Source organism: Anoplolepis gracilipes, chromosome 2, assembly GCF_047496725.1.
Source record: "Anoplolepis gracilipes chromosome 2, ASM4749672v1, whole genome shotgun sequence".
Lineage (NCBI taxonomy): Eukaryota > Metazoa > Arthropoda > Insecta > Hymenoptera > Formicidae > Anoplolepis > Anoplolepis gracilipes.
In genome coordinates, this window is record NC_132971.1 from 262636 (window position 1) to 283844 (window position 21209).

General features: G+C 33.7%; 2 protein-coding genes across 4 annotated transcripts; both read left to right on the forward strand.

The window, feature by feature from the left end:
• Positions 1–375: 375 nt before the first annotated feature.
• Positions 376–1805, forward strand: LOC140676439 (protein PET100 homolog, mitochondrial-like). Of its 3 annotated transcripts, XM_072911496.1 has the most exons (3): positions 384–501; positions 976–1242; positions 1676–1805. In XM_072911496.1, the coding sequence occupies exon 2, from the start codon at positions 987–989 to the stop codon at positions 1224–1226; it is 240 nt and encodes a 79-aa protein (XP_072767597.1). In that variant the 5' UTR covers positions 384–501; positions 976–986; the 3' UTR covers positions 1227–1242; positions 1676–1805. The 3 variants fall into 3 exon arrangements, with proteins under 3 accessions (XP_072767598.1, XP_072767597.1, XP_072767596.1); XM_072911497.1 differs by lacking the exon at positions 1676–1805 and having other exon boundaries at positions 376–438; positions 976–1302; XM_072911495.1 differs by lacking the exon at positions 1676–1805 and having other exon boundaries at positions 976–1300.
• An 11-nt stretch (positions 1806–1816) lies between these two features.
• Rassf (Ras association family member) lies at positions 1817–6824 on the forward strand. Its single transcript, XM_072911494.1, has 10 exons — positions 1817–1957; positions 2388–2482; positions 2635–2765; positions 3104–3179; positions 3283–3423; positions 3502–3678; positions 3739–4236; positions 4366–4648; positions 4745–4964; positions 5046–6824. The coding sequence occupies exons 1-10, from the start codon at positions 1918–1920 to the stop codon at positions 5104–5106; spliced, it is 1722 nt and encodes a 573-aa protein (XP_072767595.1). The 5' UTR covers positions 1817–1917; the 3' UTR covers positions 5107–6824.
• Positions 6825–21209: the final 14385 nt, after the last annotated feature.

The window sequence follows — 21209 nt, forward strand, 5'->3', positions numbered from 1 at the left end:
TCGATGACAATTGAAATTCGAGAAAAATAACCTTTCGTTTTTTAAACTTATATTTCGCGGTTATATTCGAATTTTCTACCAAAACATACATCGCCATTTTACAATTGGCATCTGCGTATTACCATGAAGGATGAATAATCATAGACGGCAGTCCATATAGCTTGAAAACACAAATTTGCACATGCGCCCTCTATAAATATTGTCGAGTAAAAAATAATCCAAATTTATCGAACGTATACTGATTGGCTGCTATCGCAAGGAACTTTTGGAAATTCTTTACTCAACATCAGCCAATTGGCACATCCGATAAGCTATCCTAAATACGGTAAATATAATGATTTCCCTACTATATAATTTATATAGTTTATGATAATAAAGTCGTATATACGCAAAAGCCGGAAAATGTCAGAAATAATCAGCATCAGAAATTAACCTAAAGTAAATGTCTGCCAAGTGTTTCTTTTAAAGTTGTAATATTTTTCCTTAACACTTGTTTTTAAGGTACAATTGTTGTAATTATTGCAATTGTTATCCGTACAGATTATAATTATATTTCTTCGCATTATGCTGTCATATTTTCAATTTATTAGATTTTGTTAACATTTATATCTTTATATTGATTAAACATGAAAAGAACTTTTTACTTTCAGTCAATCTCTTATAATTTTCTACAATTTTAAAGTCATTATATGAAAGAAAAAAAAAAAGAAATTACCAAAAATATTGGTAGATTAACTGATGTAGAAATCTCTTGTCAGTCTGTTTTTATGCACACAATTAAGAAAAATTTAAGTAAAAAAATTTTACAGTTGAACTAAGTAGATACAAGTAATTATTTGCTAGATGTAATTGTGTTATACAACAAATAATTGAATTTTATTTTAAACTGTACGGTAGATTGCGATTGTATCAATATTAAAACCCTAATTATATTATATCTTGTTTTTTTTTTTTTTTTTTTTTTTTTTTTTATAGATACTTGAAAGATGGGCTGGATATTAGAAGTAGCTAAGATGTGCCTGTATGTCTCATTTCCCGTGGGAATATTTTACTATGTTAATCAGCCAGCTTATTATGATGAATATGTGATAAAGGCTAAAAAAGAATTCTACCCGCTTGAGAGTAAGAAAGCAAGTGAGGAAATGGAAAACTTTATTCGAGATTTCAATGCTAACATTGAAAGGGAACGTTTGGAAGCTATGGAAAAAGAGTATGCAACCAGATGAAGAGATATATATTGTTGTAATGTTTTTAATTATATAATATTGTACAGAAGGGAATACCTTAGTATAGTTAGTAATAAAAAAATTAAATGTTAATAAACACTTAATATTTTTTTATATCTTAAAGAGAACCATGTGTAAAAGTTCAAATTATTTAAAAATATCTTATATTAATCATTTTAAGCTTGTTTTTCTTTAATATTTTAGTTTTCAAAGATGTTAAAATTTTATTTTTTCCAGAATAAAAAAAGTGCGTAGAATCTTTTTTTAATTGTGTAAAAATATTTTAGATATATTTTTGGACAAAATACATACGACAATTAACATACATGTATGTTAATTGTTTTTTCTTAAAAGAAAAAAGATAATTATTTGATTTCATACTTCAATTTTTAAGAAAATTTATTTTTCAGTATTTTTTGAATAAATATATTTTTACCGATTCAATCTAGATGGCGTATGTATGCAGATTGTAATTGAAAACGGCGACATGGCACCTGGCACCTCCCAGGCTTTTCTACAATAAAGTTACCACCAAGTTACCATACTAGTAACATCTGTAATTAACCCGCATGTCATTTTCGATGAAAGCGAGATGCTCCGATAATATAAACAAAATGGTTTGAAATCGTTCGGTGCTTTTGACAAAAACATACCCATCGTTATTTCCCTGGTGTATCGTGTATCCATCATCATGTGGAAGTGTCACAAATGCGGAAAACCCGTTTATTTTGGTGAGTTTTTGTAATTTGCACCCATTAATGGCGATGTGTTTGACAAGTACCACGCTATTGTGCATTTGACAAGTACCACGCTATTAGCAATTTAGAGGAGCCGTCGATTTATTTTCGCTTCAACACATTGTATCTTTTAAAAACGTCTATACATATATGTACATATATATATATATATAAGCAATTTCAATCTGCTTCAGTAACTTCTTACATCGAATAAAGAATAAAAATTAAATTTATAAAAAATTTAAACGGTCATCTGTTGAATTATTTTGATTATTTATAATATTTGGAATTGTCATTTTTGTATAAATACATATATTATACAACGAGAATTAGTACAACGAAAAATATACTGTTAATTGTATGTATTTGAGAAATAATTTAAGTTTAAATATGATTCTAATGTATATATATGTATTACCTTTAGCTGAACGTAAACAATCTTTGGGATATGATTGGCATCCAGAATGTTTACGATGCGAGGAATGCGGGAAGAGGTTGAATCCTGGGCAACATGCAGAGGTAAAAAATTTGCAAGCAAAATCACTTATTTTATAATTATTATAGATTAATACATACAGTGTAATATATATATATATATATATATATATATATATATATACAGAGTCTGTAATATATTATAATTATAATGTATAATGTATTATGTTAATCAGCATAAAGGTGTCCCTTATTGCCATGTTCCTTGTTACGGAGCACTTTTTGGACCTCAATTATTTGGTCATGGCACAAGAGTGGAATCGCATACAAGTTTCGGTAAAAAAGAAAGTCGACCATCATTACCAAGGTGAATATGTTTATTGTTTTAGAGAGAGAGAGAGAGATTTTGTGCAAATAATATACTGGAAAATAACTTGATTATTTGTATTGAGAATTCTAATTAATTATTCATTATATAATTAGGTATAACTTATTACTATATTAATAAAAACCTAGATAATTAATTTACTATTATTTTAATATAAACTTGAGCAGAAATTTACAAATTTATGTTTAAAATGAATTTTTATCTTATGCAAGCTTATGTAAAAAAAAAAGATAACCATTTTTCTCTGAAAAAGATAAATATCTGTTTTAGTCAGATAATTATTTAAATAATTTTTTAAAGATATATATTTGTTTTAGATCACACTTAGAATCCAAACTGAAAGTTTTTAACCAATATTATGAAGGCAAAAGTGGTGGAATTCGAAGCCGTGAGGTAAAAAGATGTCTTAAATTATTTGTGTTATATTACTGTTTTATATATATATATATATATAAAACCCTGAGTCTCTATGTAAATAAATAATGATTAAAAATAGGTCAATGGAAGATTGATACTAGAAGGTGCATTAAGAATTTATTGGGGAGTTCGTGGCGTGATTCATTTGAAGGAAGATGACGATCAACGCACAGTAGTTACTGCACGAAACAGAAATTCATGCAGACACAGCGTTTCTGAGGTTTGTTATTCCTTTCTCTAGAGTTTACATGTAACAATGAGATTGTGTCTATTCATTGTTTTTAATTATCTTAAATAGGATATTGAAGATGAAGATAAAGTAGATGAGCTATCTAAGAGTACGTCAGTAGAGAGTAATACAGAAAATAATACAAAATCTGTTCCAACGTCTCCTGATCATTTAAAGAGCCTGACTCTGCCCATGAAACTGGATGTTAAGAATATGGAATGGGATGAGCTAGATGAGCTTCTACAGGTTTGTCCTTTAATGTCCATTGTTTGAATTCGGAGAAGTATAAATTTGTCGATATTGCAGGTTGAACGAAAGGTCGAGGATGGTAATAAATTGTACCAGACGATGCCTGAGAATCTTCCGTCAATAAGTTCGCAGTCCAGCGTGGATACGCCACCACTCTCGTCTCAGTCAAGTCTCGATCGATCGGATTCTCGCGAAAACTCGGAAACGAGCAGTCCTAATCATCAAACTGCTAGCCGAGAAGATAGCAGCGTAAATAGCACACCAACGCACAGTATAGGCAGTTCATCCAGTACAGACACACCTGTTTGTAATTTAGGAGTTTCTAATCGAAACGGTACACTTCAAAGAGTAGAATACTTTGACAATTTGGAGAAGAATGTTGGCAATAGATCAATCAGCACCGATGACAGCTGGATCGAGAAGGGTCTGAATCGATCGTTGTCCGGTCCTGACTGCCTGCAGAGACACAGAACTGATAGCGACACGGATTCGGTGAATTCCCTGCAGTTCAGAGAGGACGATAATATGACTATGTCTACGGACAGTGGATTAGAGGTATCGCATCGCTATAATTCATTCTATCTATTTTTCTCTCTCTCTCTCTCTCTCTCTCTCTCTCTCTCTCTCTCTCTCTCTCTCTATTTTTTAAGAATATATGTGTATATTAATCTATTTTGATTGTAGCTGGACGGTGTCGTTTTGCGCCGTAAACAAGGTTCCACCGCAATCAGACGACGTCCGGGCGGCAGACGTCAATCGCGTAATCGGTTACGACGTCGTTGCTCGATCAACGGCCACTTTTATAATCGAGAGACCAGTTTCTTCACGCCACCTCACGGTTCGCAAATGTCCGTCTGGGTAACGAGTCTAGTGAACACTCAAGAAGTCATCAATCTTATGTTGGACAAGTACAAAGTCGATGCCAAGTCAGATAATTTTGCGTTATTCGTAGTACGCGATAATGGTGGTAAGAGAACTGTGTGATTTTCTGGAGAACTGAAATCGATTTATACATGCAGTTATATTTTTCTTCACTATACGTGATTTGTATTATTATTCCTAGAGCAAAGAAGATTAAAAGACGACGAGTATCCTTTAGAAGTCAGGGTGGTCCTGGGTCCGCATGAAAACGTTGCACGACTCTTTCTGGTTGACAAGTTATCTACGCCTGAAATCAGTTCCGATGTTGCGCAGTTTCTTAATTTATCTTTAGCGGAATGTCATGGTATACTACAACGTTATCATTATGAGGAAGAACGTCAAATTCTTCTTCTGAAAGAAAAGTGAGTAACATAAATATAAACAACATTTTATAGATTAAATAGCTATATAAAACTCGCTATTACACAAATTCAATATTTCAGATATAAAGAGATGCGGAGAAGAATAAAGCAAAGAATGGAAGAGCTAAAAGTCCGATTGTAGATAGAATGATAAAAAACCAAGGTATGCAATTATTTTTATATAAACGCTTAAAAGAAATTTCTTTATAAGATGATATTTATCCCAAGGATCTATCGTTCATATCGAGCAATATATAATTGCAACAACATGACACAATCTATGGCATTTTAGTTTTATTTGTAGCTTAACAATTCGTTATTGTCGTTTTTTTTTTCGAATCTTTTTGAATCTCTATTGCATTTATTTATCATCTAATCATTATACATATATATATATATATATATGTACGGAAATGCTATTATAAATAGATATACTGTAATCGGAAAAGGAGTTGAAATCTCGAATAATTCTATATTAAATTTGCATTTATTCAATCGAAAATAATATCATATATGAAAAGTGTAATATGTGAAATGTTATTTCTAATAGTCTTGATACTACTCTTCTCGAGTAAAATTAATGAAAACATGCAGAAATATTTTTAATTCGTCTTGTAATATAGACGAAATAATTAGAGGTGCAATTAATGTTAGAATAAGGAGGAAAGTAGTTATTGCTTATAAAAATATATAGTAATAAAGAATTATATTTGACGTTTCTTTAGCGCCAATGTTATCTATAATCATGCAAAATTCGTATGTGTCACGATGGATAAAACGTTGCGTTTTATAGCAATCTTTCAGCATTCCGATATCCCGGTGGAATGATAAGAAAAAAAAAAACACAATGAAAACGTATTTTTCTATCAGTATTTAGAGAAGATCCATTTATTGAAACATCGAAGCGAAAAATTATTATTGTCGGAATAAAAGTCGATGATAACTGTTAAGAATTTAAAGACTTTTATCCTTTACCTTTCGTTACGTGGCCCAGATATAAGTGTAGACGTATTAATGTATATTCAGCCAGGCACACAATTACTGCCAGACACTCTGATATCGCAATCCGAGACTATTGTTGTGCGAAACAAATTGCAGGGCGCAAAGCAAAATGCCGTGTACAGCAATTAATCGTCATAATAATTGTAACGCGTCGCGCGAATCCATGAAAGTCGCCGTTTCAAGCTAGTCATGTTTCACGCTTAGTCACCGATATCGATTGCATCCATCCCATTTTCAACTAGCGGCCAAAAGAGCGTCATATACTGAGCCACGTTTACGTATACATTACAAAATATGTTATGCGCTCTCTCGATCTGCCAGTTTTGGAACAATAAATCATGAATAACGCGCCAGGTGACGCGTAATGAATATGTATAAATATTAATAACATTTAAAGTGTATCTCTTTTTTTCTATTTACAAAAATATGTGCAAAGGATATAATAATCTCCTAGATTGTAAACAAGTTTTGCTAGCAGTAAGAAAAAAAAAAAATATAATCCTTATATATGTCGATTAACAGAACAGATAATATGATTGCGACGCTAGAATAAGTTCCTCAATTTGCGCGCGTCGATTTTTTCTACTACTGATATAAATGAATAGATATATAGATAGGCGTATATATATTTTTGTCTGTACGCCAATTATAGATGAAGATATACTCGATAATCATAACGTATTGAGCGTATTTTGCGCTAAAAAAAAAAAAAACAAAGTACGAAACTGAAAATAGATATCTTAACATTAAATATTATTAAAAAAAAAAGAACCAATTGTGAGGAGATTGAGAAATGAATCATGTAACATCGTTGACAGAATAATAAAATGGTATAGTTGCTTCTTTTATACATATATATCTTCCACTTTCTTGATCTGAAACAAAAAAATTGTTAGAGTGATACCTATATATAGATTTGTTATCTATATATAGACATTAATAATTAATTTCATGAGTGATTGATAATTCTCGTGTGAGAAATTACCCGTTTACCTATCTCCTGATAAATCCTATCCGCTGATAAGAATAATTAGCGCACGATATGTTGATGGGAAAAGAACAGAGATATCGAGATATAGGCATAAATGTGAGATTGGACAGAATGTATTTATTTATCTTTAAAGTGTACGTAGAGTAAAGTAGATCAATGCAATTGTTATGAGTAGTATCGAATAGAGTAATTGTTCATACGAGTTGCTAGGAACGAGTATGCATACCCACAACACCGAGGAGCTTCAGCCGCTCATTTTTTTTTCTTATTTTTTTTTCACGACACTGATATACATTAAACGTTACAAGATAGCAATAACGATTATCACCGCGCCAGACGTTCCATCATCATCATCATAATCATTTTCATCATCGTTATCATAGTTACCTTACAGTCACAACACTTTATTACACGATTTATGAATCTTTCGGCATCGTGGTAGAGACACCGGATTTTCAACAACAATTGTAGTACATGCACACAAACGCTCGCACCCTCGCAGATTATCAGAAAGTATCACAAAAACGCGATGCGCGTAATTACACAACTAATAGTAGTCCCGTTGAGATTTGTAGAATTAATTATGATTCGCCGAATCGAATCATTTGCCGAGTCCAAATCTACGCGCGGACATTATTTTGTATTTTCTTTTTCTTTCTTTCTTTTTTTTTTTTTTTTATTTTTTTTTTTACGAATATATTCAATATAAATCGAGCTTTTATACGTATCCGGCGGAAGTTGCGAATTTGTAACGATCGTTTGCGTCGACAGTGACAGTTATTGCGATCGTCCGGTTTGCGTCGAACGTTTTGCAGTTTTGGAATTCGTGAAATTTTTACGTAGAACCGAGGACATCTACGAGCGTGCCAATCTGACACGATTTCGTATCAAGCTCGCGTTATTTATTATTAGAAAAAAAATTTTTTTTTTACAAATATCCGGCATGATTGGGCGCATTTAATGTCGTAGAAAATTCCCGTTTATATACAGCCGGAATAAAACTTGCAGTTTATATAAGGCAGGGCGATGGTTAGATTGCACGATTAATGATTGGCGAACACGAAACTCGTGTGGAGACTCGCGATTTTTTTAGGATTCTTACAAAAGAGAGAGTCTTTACAAATAATTTTATATATAATTTCATATTGGTTCCTGTATTTCTTTCTTTCATTTTGTAAAGATGAGCTATTGAACGATAAATGTTTTGTCTTGAAAATAGTCTTGAAATATATATGAATACATTAATACATTAATAAATTAATAAATTTTTATGTAATTAATATTTTCATCTGATTTATCGCGAATATAATTAATTATAACAAAATGGATAAAAGCTCGAATTAGTTTGTTAATATCTTAATTATTGTGTCTTTTCTGCGTATTTTTCGAGACTCGGCATTTGATTCGCTTCGATTAGATAACAATAATTAATCGAGACGATAGTGCGAGCAATATTCTATTGACAAGTATACTCCTGACTGTTTTAACGTATAAATAAGAATACAAGGCAGCATTCGTCTCTTTCGTACTGTTCGAACACGGTACGATTATTATTTTGTTTCCATAAAGTGAAATAAAATCGTTTCACAACTCTATATGCTTTCCTATATAAAAAGTATCCGCATCTCGTGTAGATCTATCAATCTATAAATCTTTAGTACACTATACAGAATTATATTTTTCAATATTGATTAAAAAAAAAAAAAAAAAAAAAAAAAAAAACGAAAAAACGAAAGCAACAACGTATCTCAAAACGATTTAAAATACTCATGGCATTTCAAGCAGCGAGGATATAACTTTTGAGACAGGAAGGAGCAATGGTCAGTTGAAAGTTGAAAGACTTCCGAGATAGAGCGGCATCGGAGTTTAAGGGAGTTTGAAGAACGCGTCTTCTCGTGTAGTGTTAAAAAACGATAACAAGCTTCTCATTCATACTCTAAAGGAGGGAAAAATAAGGAGGTCTAGAGTTGGGGAAATAAAGTTGGGGAGGCCCGTCAAATAGATCGTTTCACGCGTTGTGGTACGCCGGTCTCTCCTCCGTCGTCCATATCTTCGAGACGACGCCGCGAACTCGTTTATCACAATCTGCGTGTGGCGTATATGAGCCTTACAAAAAATACAATACTTGTGCGCTCGCGACTTTTGTATGTATATCACAGACGACCGGCGCACCGAGTCGTGTCGCGTCGTGTCGTATTGTGTCGTATTGTGTCGTATCGTGTCGTGTCGTGTCGCGCTAAACGCGTACCGCTACTACTTGCACTTTCGTCCCCCGCCGCGCGATTATTCGCGGAAAATTAAAGGAGAGACAACTAATATAAAAAGGGAGACACGTGGTGCGATATAAACCGCGCGCGCGGGGCGAGTATAATAAAATTCGGACGACGAAAGTTCGATTCGACGGAAACAACCCCCTCCTAGTTATAAATATACTATCGCTAAAGTTCAAATCGCAAAGTTTCAAAGTGCCAACTTGAAGAATTTTATAATCGCGTCGCGGCATATATATCTTGTAAACTCTTGCGAGAAGCTCTTTTCCCGAGAAGTTATCGTTGTTGAGATAAAGTATTTTGTTTCTTATTTTAGAATCTGAAACGTGTGAATTTTAGTACAGCGAATACAGCGAATAAACATGTTGCAAATTTAATGTACTCTAGATTCGAATATACTTGAAATGTACAAATGCTAAGAATTATAAATTGCGAATCAAAATATAGAAGACTCAATTATATTATATTATCTATATAATTATACGGAATAAAATGTTTTTTTTTTTTTCTTTGGCACATTTGACACTCCTCGGCTTTGATCGATCGTTGATAATGAATATTAATTTATAATTGTATATCGTATAAATACAATTTTATATTCGTGTAAGAATCGAGCTGCCAACGTTTGGGAAAGACATAGAACTCGTTGTATGTGATGATGTATGATAATGTGTTGGAAAGGGAAGCAAATGGAAATGTGGAAAGCACAAGAGATTCTATCCTGGTCGAATACATTATTCGCGCTTAAGTATTCGATGTTTGCTTTTTTTTTTTTTTTTTTTTTTTTTTTTCATCTTCCACGCATCTTTCGCTCTCATTTCGTCCCGCAATCTTTCATTATCTTCCTCTCTTAATCTTTTATTCCGGAATCTTTCTCTCCCTATTTTTTCGTTCTTGTCTGCATCTCACATTCTCTCCCCTCGTATCTCTCTCTCTCTCTCTCTCTCTCTCTCTTCCTCTCTCTCCCTCTCTCTCCCTCTCTCTCTCTCTCTCTCTCTCTCTCTTTCTCTCTCTCTCTCTCTCTCTCTCTCTCTCTCTTTCTCTTTCTCTCTCTATCTCTCTGTCATTCATCCCCATTCATTCTCTTACACAACGCTCGCTCTCAACAATAACAATCGAATATGAATTAGAAAAATAACATTATATCGTAGACAACAATTGGTTACAATGTATATAATATATATACCGGTAATAGTGGTGTGCTTATTTTTTTCACACACAATACTTTTTTTTTTTTTTTTTATATCCCCCGTTATTTAAAGCGTGCCAATGACGTGGGGCGCCGCGCTAAATGGCTCGTAAAACACTACAATTAATTCGTCGTCTCATAATCGTCGTCTGTTTAACTTGGTCGATCGATCGTCGATCACGGATCGGCGCTCGCGATCGATGGGGATCGGATTCAGGTGGGAGATTCACGCTTTTGTACCAACGGCCGTTTATATAATACATGTAATATATATATCGAACGCACTTTTCGAGAACGCGGCTTTGACGCGCGATTTATACGCATCGCAATTGCAGGCAATATCACGAGCGATTTTATAATGGATGCCTAAGACGATATCCCGCAGCGGATATCGACTTGATGACCCATTTTATTTTCAGCATACGCGGAAAAGAGTTGAAACAAAAGAGAGAGATTTACACAAAAGAATTTCATATTTCCTTATTCATATTATTACATCTTAATTATAATCTTAATATAAAATATAAAACTTCTGACAAGAGAATTATTTTGTTTTATGGAATACTTTTACATATGTATCTCGATAACTATACTTGTGGAAGAATCAATAATAAAATATGTTCAACAGTTTGCTATAATTTTTTTATACTGTAAAAATGATAACAATAATAAAAACAAAATTAATTTCTTTGCAAGATGTAGCGTAACAAGTTTTCTCTGAAATAATTCTCCTTCTTTTTCCTCACATTTAATTTTATCGTCATTACAGACTTGCTCGCTTAAATCGAGACACGATTGTAAATTCTGTTACGCGCGCGTACCAAAGATTCGCGAGACATTGTTTTCACGCGTTGCTCCAAGTTCTCTTAATTAATTAATTAGTTAGTTAGCCGAAGAGGGCCGGAGGGTCTCGCGGACACGTTCTTCGCTCATGCGCGACAGCGCCCAGCGTCAATGGAAAATTCGTGGACAGATTTCGAGACGGCATACGATTACTCTTGATTCCCCCCTCGCTATATCGTACTCTGTATCTATTCTCTCTCTTTCTCTTTCTCTCTCTCTCTCTCTCTCTCTCTCTCTCTCGCTCTCTCTCTCTCGCTCGCTCGCTCTATTTTCTTTCTCTTATATCTCGACCGCGTAAACGCGCATCATTCCGCCGTCTGCCATTTACACGAATGTGTTCGGTTAATAAGCTAACATGTACTAGCTACAGTAAATCCTAATTACGGCTTGTACGACAGACATTTATGTATATATAATATATATATATATATATAATATTTGTGTATGTCGCGCGCGCGTAATAAATATTATATATATAGAATACTTGTGTGTATGTATATATATATATATATATACACATATATACACACATATATATATATATATATATATATATATGTACGTAATATATAATATTCATATATATATATTACAGTTAGATTGCTCATTGTCAATTCATCGGTTTATCACATTTAGTACAAGTTGAAAAATATCTCTAACATCCACGCGCGGCGACGCGAACTCGTTCCTTTGCACGAGTCGCGCGTTCGCGACGCCGCTTTGTATATAATGGTTATCGTTAATTATACTAATTATTAAATTACAATTAATTATCTAACGGTAGGTAGGTACGACAAACAATTATGATAGTACGGCCAAGATTTATTAGTTTTCCTCGCGACGGCAAAGTGATTGCAAAATCGACTTTCGTTATTAAAGTTAAACGCGGAATCCTCCATTATATATATAATATATCACGGAGCCTTTCCTTTATCGTCGATTCCTCGGGAAATATCTAGGGCGGATTGTACGTAATTATTTCAGCAAAGTTACTCGACAAATGAGCAAAATTCAGATAAAATAGTCAAGATATTCATATCACTTATTACGAAAGCGTAAAGTAATGACCCGATATATTTCTGAACATTTAGAGATAAGTTTTTCTGAAATTTTTTTAAACTATATAATTTTATATTTTGTTTTTCTTTAACTCTCATATAGAAGATAAAAAGATGTAAGTGAAATAATATTATAAATTATAATTTCTCAATAATGAAAACTGTGAATGAGAAAATATGTAAAAAAGTTAATATGCATACAAAATATATATTATTATTCTAAATAAGAGAGAGGGAGGGAGGGAGAGAGAGAGAGAGAGAAAGAGAGAGAGAGAGAGAGAGAGAGAGATAGATAGATAAATAGATAGATAGATAGATAGATAGATAGATAGAGAGAGAGAGAGAGAGAGAGAGAGAGAGAGAGAGAGAGAGAGAGAGGGAGGGAGAGAGAGAGAGAGAGAGAGAGATATGTCTTTCTGATCAGCTGATTGAAATTTTGTTAAAGTTTGGATCGATAAATATTTAAAATGGAAGTAACAATGGTTTTGTCGTCTATTATTGCTAAAGTAGCGATATCGCGATAAATAGATTTAGTGTAATTGCGACGACTAATTTTGCTGAAAATTCAAAGTGCATATTAAGTTAAATATTTTTCATTTTTAAATCGCCCTTTTTGCAATCACGTCGATGAAAAAAAGGTTCCGAGTTTTTTTTAGGCTGGCTATTACACAGATCGAGGCTCTAAACGCTCAACTTTTTTCTTTTTATTTTTTTATGTATTTTTTCGCTTTAAATCTCTTTAGAATAGACACCGAAGACACCGAGAAAGACTCGAAGGAAGTTTCGAAAAAGGAGATAAAGTCCGTTTGACTAATTAAGTTCGAAAATGTTTGACTATTATAACGAGTCGAGCTATACTACTGTCTACTATCGCTTTGCGCCCTACACGTGTTAATGTAACGCTTTCGTTTCATCTTCTTCTTTTTTCTGTTTTTTTTTCTTTTTTTTTTTTATCTTTTTCTATAATCTACCTAGTCATTCCGTACGGACGGACCGACGGACGCCGAGGATTGAGCAAACTGTTATTGCACGGAACGCGTGAAAATCGAAACACTCCCGAAAATTCCCCCCTTCCCTTTTCTGCATTCTACGAGCTAGCGGTTGATTCGCGAGAGAAGAGCCTGCATTGCCTAATTTCGCGCCTTCTACGACGTTTGAAATTTTTCTACTTGCAAGTAGAATTCTGAATATTTCAGAGAAATCGGATTTTCTGAAATGTCTCGATAAAGTTTTAAATAATCCCATATATAAGACTTTATGTTTGAGCAAAGTACAGTTAGAATTGACTGAAAAATGAAATTTTATGTGTGTTACCTATTTATATATATTTAAAATTTATATATATAATTTCTGTCAAAAAAATATTTAGACTCTTTGTATTAAATGACTACGTAATATAGGGGGGGATCTGCTAAAATTTTCCCTGAGAAAATGTTTTAAAGAAGAGATTTTAAAGGAGCGTATATATAAGAAAGACTAATCTCTCTGGAGGAAATTGTAATCATTTTGAATTACAGTGGAAATTATCGAAAATGTTACGGTACAATAAATAATAATCGGTATAGATATTTTAACTTTAAGATATCGAATATTTCCCCTATTTGTCGACGTTTCTTTAATTATTCACGCAGGCGAGATGAACGCGTCTAAAGAACGGTATCGCGAGGACGTTTCCTCGCTGCAAAACACATAAATCATTCATATCGTTAGGACAATCGGAACATCGATATTTTCCAGCCTGACAGAGCCACAAGAGAGACCAACGTTCTCTTGTGACGAATACGCGAAAGTACGCAATGGAGGATTTTCTGGCGTGAATTGGATCACTCCCTAACTGGAGGTCTCTATCGATCAAACATTAACGGCGAGAGACCTTCTTACAGCTTCCTATCTAAATACACTTAGCATATATCCTCGGAACATATAGATAAACCATTAAAAACATTGTATATGTTCCTATCTACTTATATACAATATATAGATATAATGTTTGTATATCGTAACCATATTAATATAATATTAATTACATATATATATATATATATATATATACATATATATATATATATATATATATATATATATATACATGTACGATTAGAGTAAATAATTAATCCTTATGCGTATATCACATCTGATCGTTCAGTCAGTATAGGAAGACCCTCGCCTCGCCATCGACACATGCAAAAACCCGTTTAACATACGTGCCCTAATGTGTCTCCTTTTCCTTTAACGTTTCATCCCTTTCTCTCTCTCTCTCTCTCTCTCTCTCTCTCTCTCTCTCTCTCTCTCTCTCTCTCTCTCTCTCTCTCTCTCTCTCTCTCTCTCTCTCTCTCTCTCTCTCTCTAAAGATTCTGAAATTTGTCGCCTCGTTACACAACCTCTTTTCTATTCTCACTTTCTCTCTGCCCTCCTCATGTCCTTTTTTTCCGCGTTCTTCCAACATGTTAAACTAGTATCCCATAAGTAGCTACTATCTAAACAGACATTTAAGTTTTGGTAAAAACCTGAAATCGCCATCGAATATCAATATAATACACTTATTTATGTACTTATAGTATAAATATAGGAACATTCATTAAATATATTTTCATATATATATATATAATATTATCGCGTCATATATATATATATATATTTATGTATTAATTTGTCTATATATATTTTATATAGAATCTGCATATATACAAATATATATGTGCGTATATATACATATTTGTATATATTTATATATATATATTACTTGGTGTTGTAGCTATATAACTTTAAACGTGGTTTAAAATGCCCAATATATTCCATAACGCCTGAACCATGGTTTAGTCCATCATTTTTGGGGAGAAAATCGATGCGATTAAATCAAGCATATCGCCAAACGAGCTAAACGCAGACTAAAGGAAAAAGGTCGCACGAGTCAATGGATAGATGGCAAATATCGATTATTTTTTTATTATTCTTTCTGAGGCTGCTCCTTTTCGTGTCCAAGAACACGTAACGTCGCGTTGGGTCGAACTTTGCAATGTTCGACATACGCTTTCTTGACACTATACATATATAGGCCATGAAAAAGACGGATTTTAATGGATCGCGGTGCCTGTGTGTATATAAATACATTCGTAAATATATGTATATATATATATATATATATATATATATATATATATATAATATAAGTATCACTCCTTAGTTAAATTATACAAAATATCGCTTTTGTGTGTAATATATCGAACATTCGATCGTTCGACCCCGCGACGTTTTCAACGATCGAAGAATTCGCGGCAAACTTTTTCAAAACCTCCAATTTATTAATCTTTAGAGGACGGGCACATTTTTTTTAAAGTAAAGTTTTGTAATTTAAAGTAAGAATTTTTATATCTTTATTATAGTGTGTTGTACTATGAAAAATAAGCGACCCTTATAGAGCCAATATATTGGCTTCCTATCCGGTACGGTAACAAAAATAGAAAAAATTTCACAGAACCATTATATAAAATTATAATTATGAAAGAGTTCATCTTTTATCTTAGCTTCAGATAAGAAAAATAGCCAAAAATATATATATATGAGTATATCATCAACAGCTGTAACGCGTAAAAACTTAAGTTTTTAAATAAAATTTGAATTTGAATTACCAAAAAGACCCCTTATGTAAAATATTTAAAATGAAAATGGTTCAAAGCCAAAATATTAGTTTCCCGCCCTCAAAAGGTTAATCTATACTTTTATAATTTTCTTCATTTTTTAAAATATTTAAAAGATTCTTGGAAAGTTGTCAAATGCCGACAACATATACAGATCTGAAAATGTATACAAGATGCAGATTTTCCGTATCTTCAGCGTCGAAAAGATTGAAGATTTATCTTTGAAAATTTAATATCTCGTACTTTAAACTTCTATATCGAAATAGATGTATCGATAGCTGCAAAGTGCAATCTCCGATTTATACAATCGATGAATGTAAAGGATAATTGCGGACAAACAAAAGTTCACCAGCCTGCGCTTTGTATGATAACGAAATTGCGCTAATCTAATTTATCCTACAGATTTTTTAGAAATGCATTGAAAGCTGAATCAGAGAATTGTAATACGCGATCGAGCGATCGCGCGATCAAGATTTGAAACTTTCGCATACATCACGTTGCAATTGCGGTACCGTAATTGGCATTACTATCACTGGATGCTCTGTAAAATATACGGGATGTTAGTTAACCCTTGAAACACCAACCGTAATGTATTAAATTAATATGTATTAAGAATTTTATGTTAAATTCTTTTTTTTTTTTTTTTTAGATTAAAATTAATTATTGTCCCCTCACTAAGAGATATAATTAATAGATATACATATATATATATATGCATTTTAAACAAAAAAAGAAGAGAAAAAAATTTTTTAAAATATATAATAACAGAGTTGCCTAAAATTTTTAAATCGATTCCAAAAAATCTGTAATAAAAACATAGTTATTGTTAGTGAGACTTTAGAATACTTGATGTATGTAATGCATATAAAATTCTCTTTTACTTTTGTTAATGGAGGAAAAAAAGTTTTGGTATTCCCAGGATTAACCGGGAACTCGAAGCGTGCATCCCGTAGACATATTCCGTACGCCCTAAATATCGCGATGCTGATATCGCCAGTCTGAAAGTACGAGCCGTAGCGATGCGAGTCAAAAACTATCCGCGATCGTCTCGCACATGCCTGGGGCGCGGCGATAAATATATTATCCCGCCACACATATTCGGTTCGGTAGGTAGCTTTGCTACACGTTTTACTGGAGTTCGATTGAAAGACGACTGGCTATCACGCGAGCTAACGTGCGATGCGGAGAGTCGCGCGCACGCCGCGCGCGTCGCGATTAATTGATTCTCGGAATTCGATGTAAGTTGGAGCGAGACTGTAAACGAGTCCACACGAGACTCCGATATCCGCCACGTATATATATATATATATATATATATATATACACACGTATATACTTCCGACCATTGTCGATTTGTCCGATCTTCGGCGTGTTCTCTATCGGTTCTAGCTCGAAACTAACTGCAATGTTCTGTTATGCGTTTATGACATTTGTCGATAGAAGTAATAAAGATAGCGATTTAATTTTTTTATAATCGATAATTGTCGATATTTATCGTTTTCCTTATCCTCTTTAGTTATTTAAGAATTTGTATATTAATTAAAAAGTTAAAAAACGATTATATTCTGTGTACTAAAATTCCGCGATGTTAATTTTGCCAATATTTTAATTAATTTTTTTTTTTTTTAATATACTATCGATAATAATATGTTGCTCATATATGAAATTAGTCTGAAAATCTTTGATATAACTGATTTAATAATGTTGCAATTTGCAACGTGATGAATTAAATAATGAATATATCTCTCGTGACAAATGGCATTGTTATGTAGTACACAACACCATTGCGGCACATTAAACTATCTCAAAGCAATTTGTAACTGAAAATAAATATGGCTGCATCACGCGAATTGGAGAATTTTTCAATGATAACGAAACGGTTTTATCACATACAAATTCTAACTGTGTGTGTTGTTGTTGTTGTTGTAGTTGCAGTTGTAGTTGTAGTTGTAGAAAATATTCTTCTGCGCTCGCATTTATCATCCATGTATACGTTTACGTATGCTAAAAGAATTTAATCAGCTTTATCACATACAATTACAGCTCAGTCCCGGATTCCAATTAATTGTGAGAAAAGTGACTAGTAGTCTGTACATTATTATAATTAGCCTGTATTACAATACTAAATGACTGGCACACATTACTAAAATATCACATTGTATAATCGTTATTTTAAGGTACCTTCGTATTTACGCGATCATGTGTCGTTAAAAAAAAAAAGAATATATATACGTTCTTCGTTCGCGATTTTTATCAAGAACGATAAGGAAGAATCGCGACGGTTCTGTATCGACTGTCTCGAGGATACGCGCCTCTCTCTTCCGTGTCAGTTAATTCAACAAAGCGACGCGACGGTTAGCCGATCCGAAGAGAGTCGTACTATCTCTACAAAATACAATTAATACGATAACTAGGAGTAACAACGCATTCCGTTGTAACGTTCCGTTGTAAACGAGATTAAATTGTCCGCGTACTATTACTATTTAGCGTTATTACGCTCGAGCGCAAACAACACTACGTCCGGCGGTGCTTCCGGTGGTGGTTTAATTCGGGACGTACTTTCATTCGTTCCCATCTTCCTATCTACGAACGGACAACCGAATTCGGAAAGCGGCAAACGTTTCCGAAATTGCATCCTGCGTTGCAGAATACGACTGCGTTTTCTCGCCTCGCTAATGCTATACCGCATACTTTGGTACAGAATAATCGTTTGGCACTGTCGCTATCGTCCTAGAATAGTCTGTCGCGATATTCAAGTCGTAAGCAACGGAAATTACGCGATTCTTTGCGATCAGAATCATAAATTAACTTAATCCCTTCCTGATGAAATCACACACACACGTCGTGAAAAAAAGCACCCAAGATTTTTAAAACCGCAAAAAAATCTATAAACTCGAGATTGCGACATTCATGGGTCTTAAAATCTGAATCTCAGAAAATTGAGAATCCCTCTCTTCAACATCGCGCGTCAAATCTCATCATATAGAATTATATAATATTAAAAATAAGTAAAATAATACGTAACACACCCTAACCCCTTCCAAACCAAATATAAATTCACTTAAAAAAATAATATCTTAATAATGCTTAGCCTTCTCTTTGTAAATTTTCCTACAAATTTTTAATATTATTCAAGTTGAATTATTGTAAATATATATTTTTGAAACTCATTTATAAATTGTATATACCCGCAGATTAATATTAATGAGAAAATTGTGATTATTATAGAGTTGAATTAGGGTAATAATAATATGGATATTATATTGTTTCGAAAAAACAATCTCGCGACAAGATTCGATTTTAGAGTTAAAAAATCTCCGACCTACGACGAAGCGATTTGCAGCTTTCCTCCGGTTATTCCGGTAAATCCGACAGTAGAAATCAAACTAGCTAGTGTGCAATGGAACATTGGGCACGTGGACTAACGATCGGGGCGTCAGGCGTCATGGAACTGTTTTCTTTAATCTTCTAATCCACGCTCCTCGAGCTCGAACATGCGAGGACCACATTATATATGTCCGACTTATTAGGGCGGACGAGTATGTATGTATGTATATACATATATACTCGTATATATATATATATATATATATATATATATATATATATATATATGTGTATATATATATATATATATATGGTGAATCGACCAAGAAGGTGGGAAATTAAAACGATGCGTATGCGAGCGAATTGTGTCTCGCCGCAAATTCTCGTTGACATTCGTTGGACACGTTTCTCTTAATAAAATCTCGACACGTTAGTCGCACCACCGACCACGGACGAGAATATCGACATATTATTTAATCGTTAAATTACATCCTTATTAAGAGACGGTATAATAATACGGTAATTACGGACTAAATTGGCCTATCGCAGCACCGGGCCGGTCTTGGAGGGAAATTGAATTTTCGCCCGACGGAATAGGTTCTCTCCTCTCTTCTCTGTCTCTCTTTCATTCTCACTCTCTTTTACTCTCTATCTATTATTTCTCTTTCTCTCTCTTTCTCTTGACTAAACAATTCCTTCTTTTTTGGCACGGTAGATATTAGCTGGCAATGTAGAGCTTTTCTTTACTCTTTTCTCCTCGCCGTGTTTCGTCTTCACGTTTTTCGTCTCTCGAGGTACCGGCCGGCCGGCATCTAGCGATCAACCCTATTCGTTAGATAGCACCTTCGTTATTCAACTTCGTTTCGCGTACTTTCGAGAGTGCGCGAGAGTACACAGAGTAGCAAGTACACTATAGGTATATCACTTAAGGGCTAAGTAAGTGTTCTGACCAAGTAGAGGGATCCGGCCTCGTAAATGATCCTTCGAGTTTGCTCAAGTTTCTCTAAGAAACGCCTCTCATCGTTTCTCTCTCTCTCTCTCTCTCTCTCTATCTCTCTTTCTCTTTCTCTCTTCCTATCGCAATGAGATTGCACAATCGGACTTGGTTTATGAAGTGGTCAGAAGTTAAAGCTACTTACGAGACCGATCCCGAGAGAATGAGCCGGCCACTCTCGTTCTGCGCTCGCGCATAACTGGACAGCGTGTCGTTATTGTATATGTATGTACGTAGGTATATATCGCGTATATACACATATATCAATATCTAGGAGAGTGGATAGCGACTGTAAGTGGAGAGGACTTTTTGGAAGGACCGAATATAGACCGTGCAACAAGACGCTACTTCGCGGCTCCCGACGACAAACCTAAATCGCGCTGGTGTCTCTGACGCGGGAGAAACGAAAGATATAGAATATAGATATTATATATTATTGCTATCCGCATTATCAAGGAAAGGATTATTCATTCGTTCATTCGAGAATTCAAAGGCACCGACAACGCTTTCCGGGAGGTTTTACCCTCCCGATCGGTGCCAACGTCGAACACGTCGTTTTACACGGATCATACGAATACCATTTAATCTTCTTGCATTGATCTCAAAACAAAAATGTATCCCATTTTTATTCAGATTACACATCATATAAAAGACATTTTTTTTAAATTTTTAGAAATATTCTATTCATCTTTCAAAATTAATAATGAGTAATATAAATAAGTATATCTATGTGTGTGTATGTGTGTGTGTTAATAGTGTGAATAAATAAATAACATTTTCAGCTTTTGTTTTTGTTTTTTTTTTTTTTTTTTTTGGAAAAATTTTGTCGAAGAAATATCCGACATCTCTTACGACATCTCCCGATATTGCACATCGATACTGTAAACCTTTAATCCTTTCACCGCGATATGATTCGATCGAATTTTGATTCCT

Excerpts from the sequence above, each read along its gene's own strand:
- LOC140676439 (XM_072911497.1), top strand. The coding sequence starts at position 987 with ATGGGCTGGATATTAGAAGTAGCTAAGATGTGCCTGTATGTCTCATTT.
- Rassf (XM_072911494.1), top strand. The coding sequence starts at position 1,918 with ATGTGGAAGTGTCACAAATGCGGAAAACCCGTTTATTTTG. Across the intron at positions 2,483-2,634 it reads ATCCTGGGCAACATGCAGAG|CATAAAGGTGTCCCTTATTG; the intron begins GTAAAAAATTTG and ends TATGTTAATCAG. Across the intron at positions 2,766-3,103 it reads AGTCGACCATCATTACCAAG|ATCACACTTAGAATCCAAAC; the intron begins GTGAATATGTTT and ends TATTTGTTTTAG.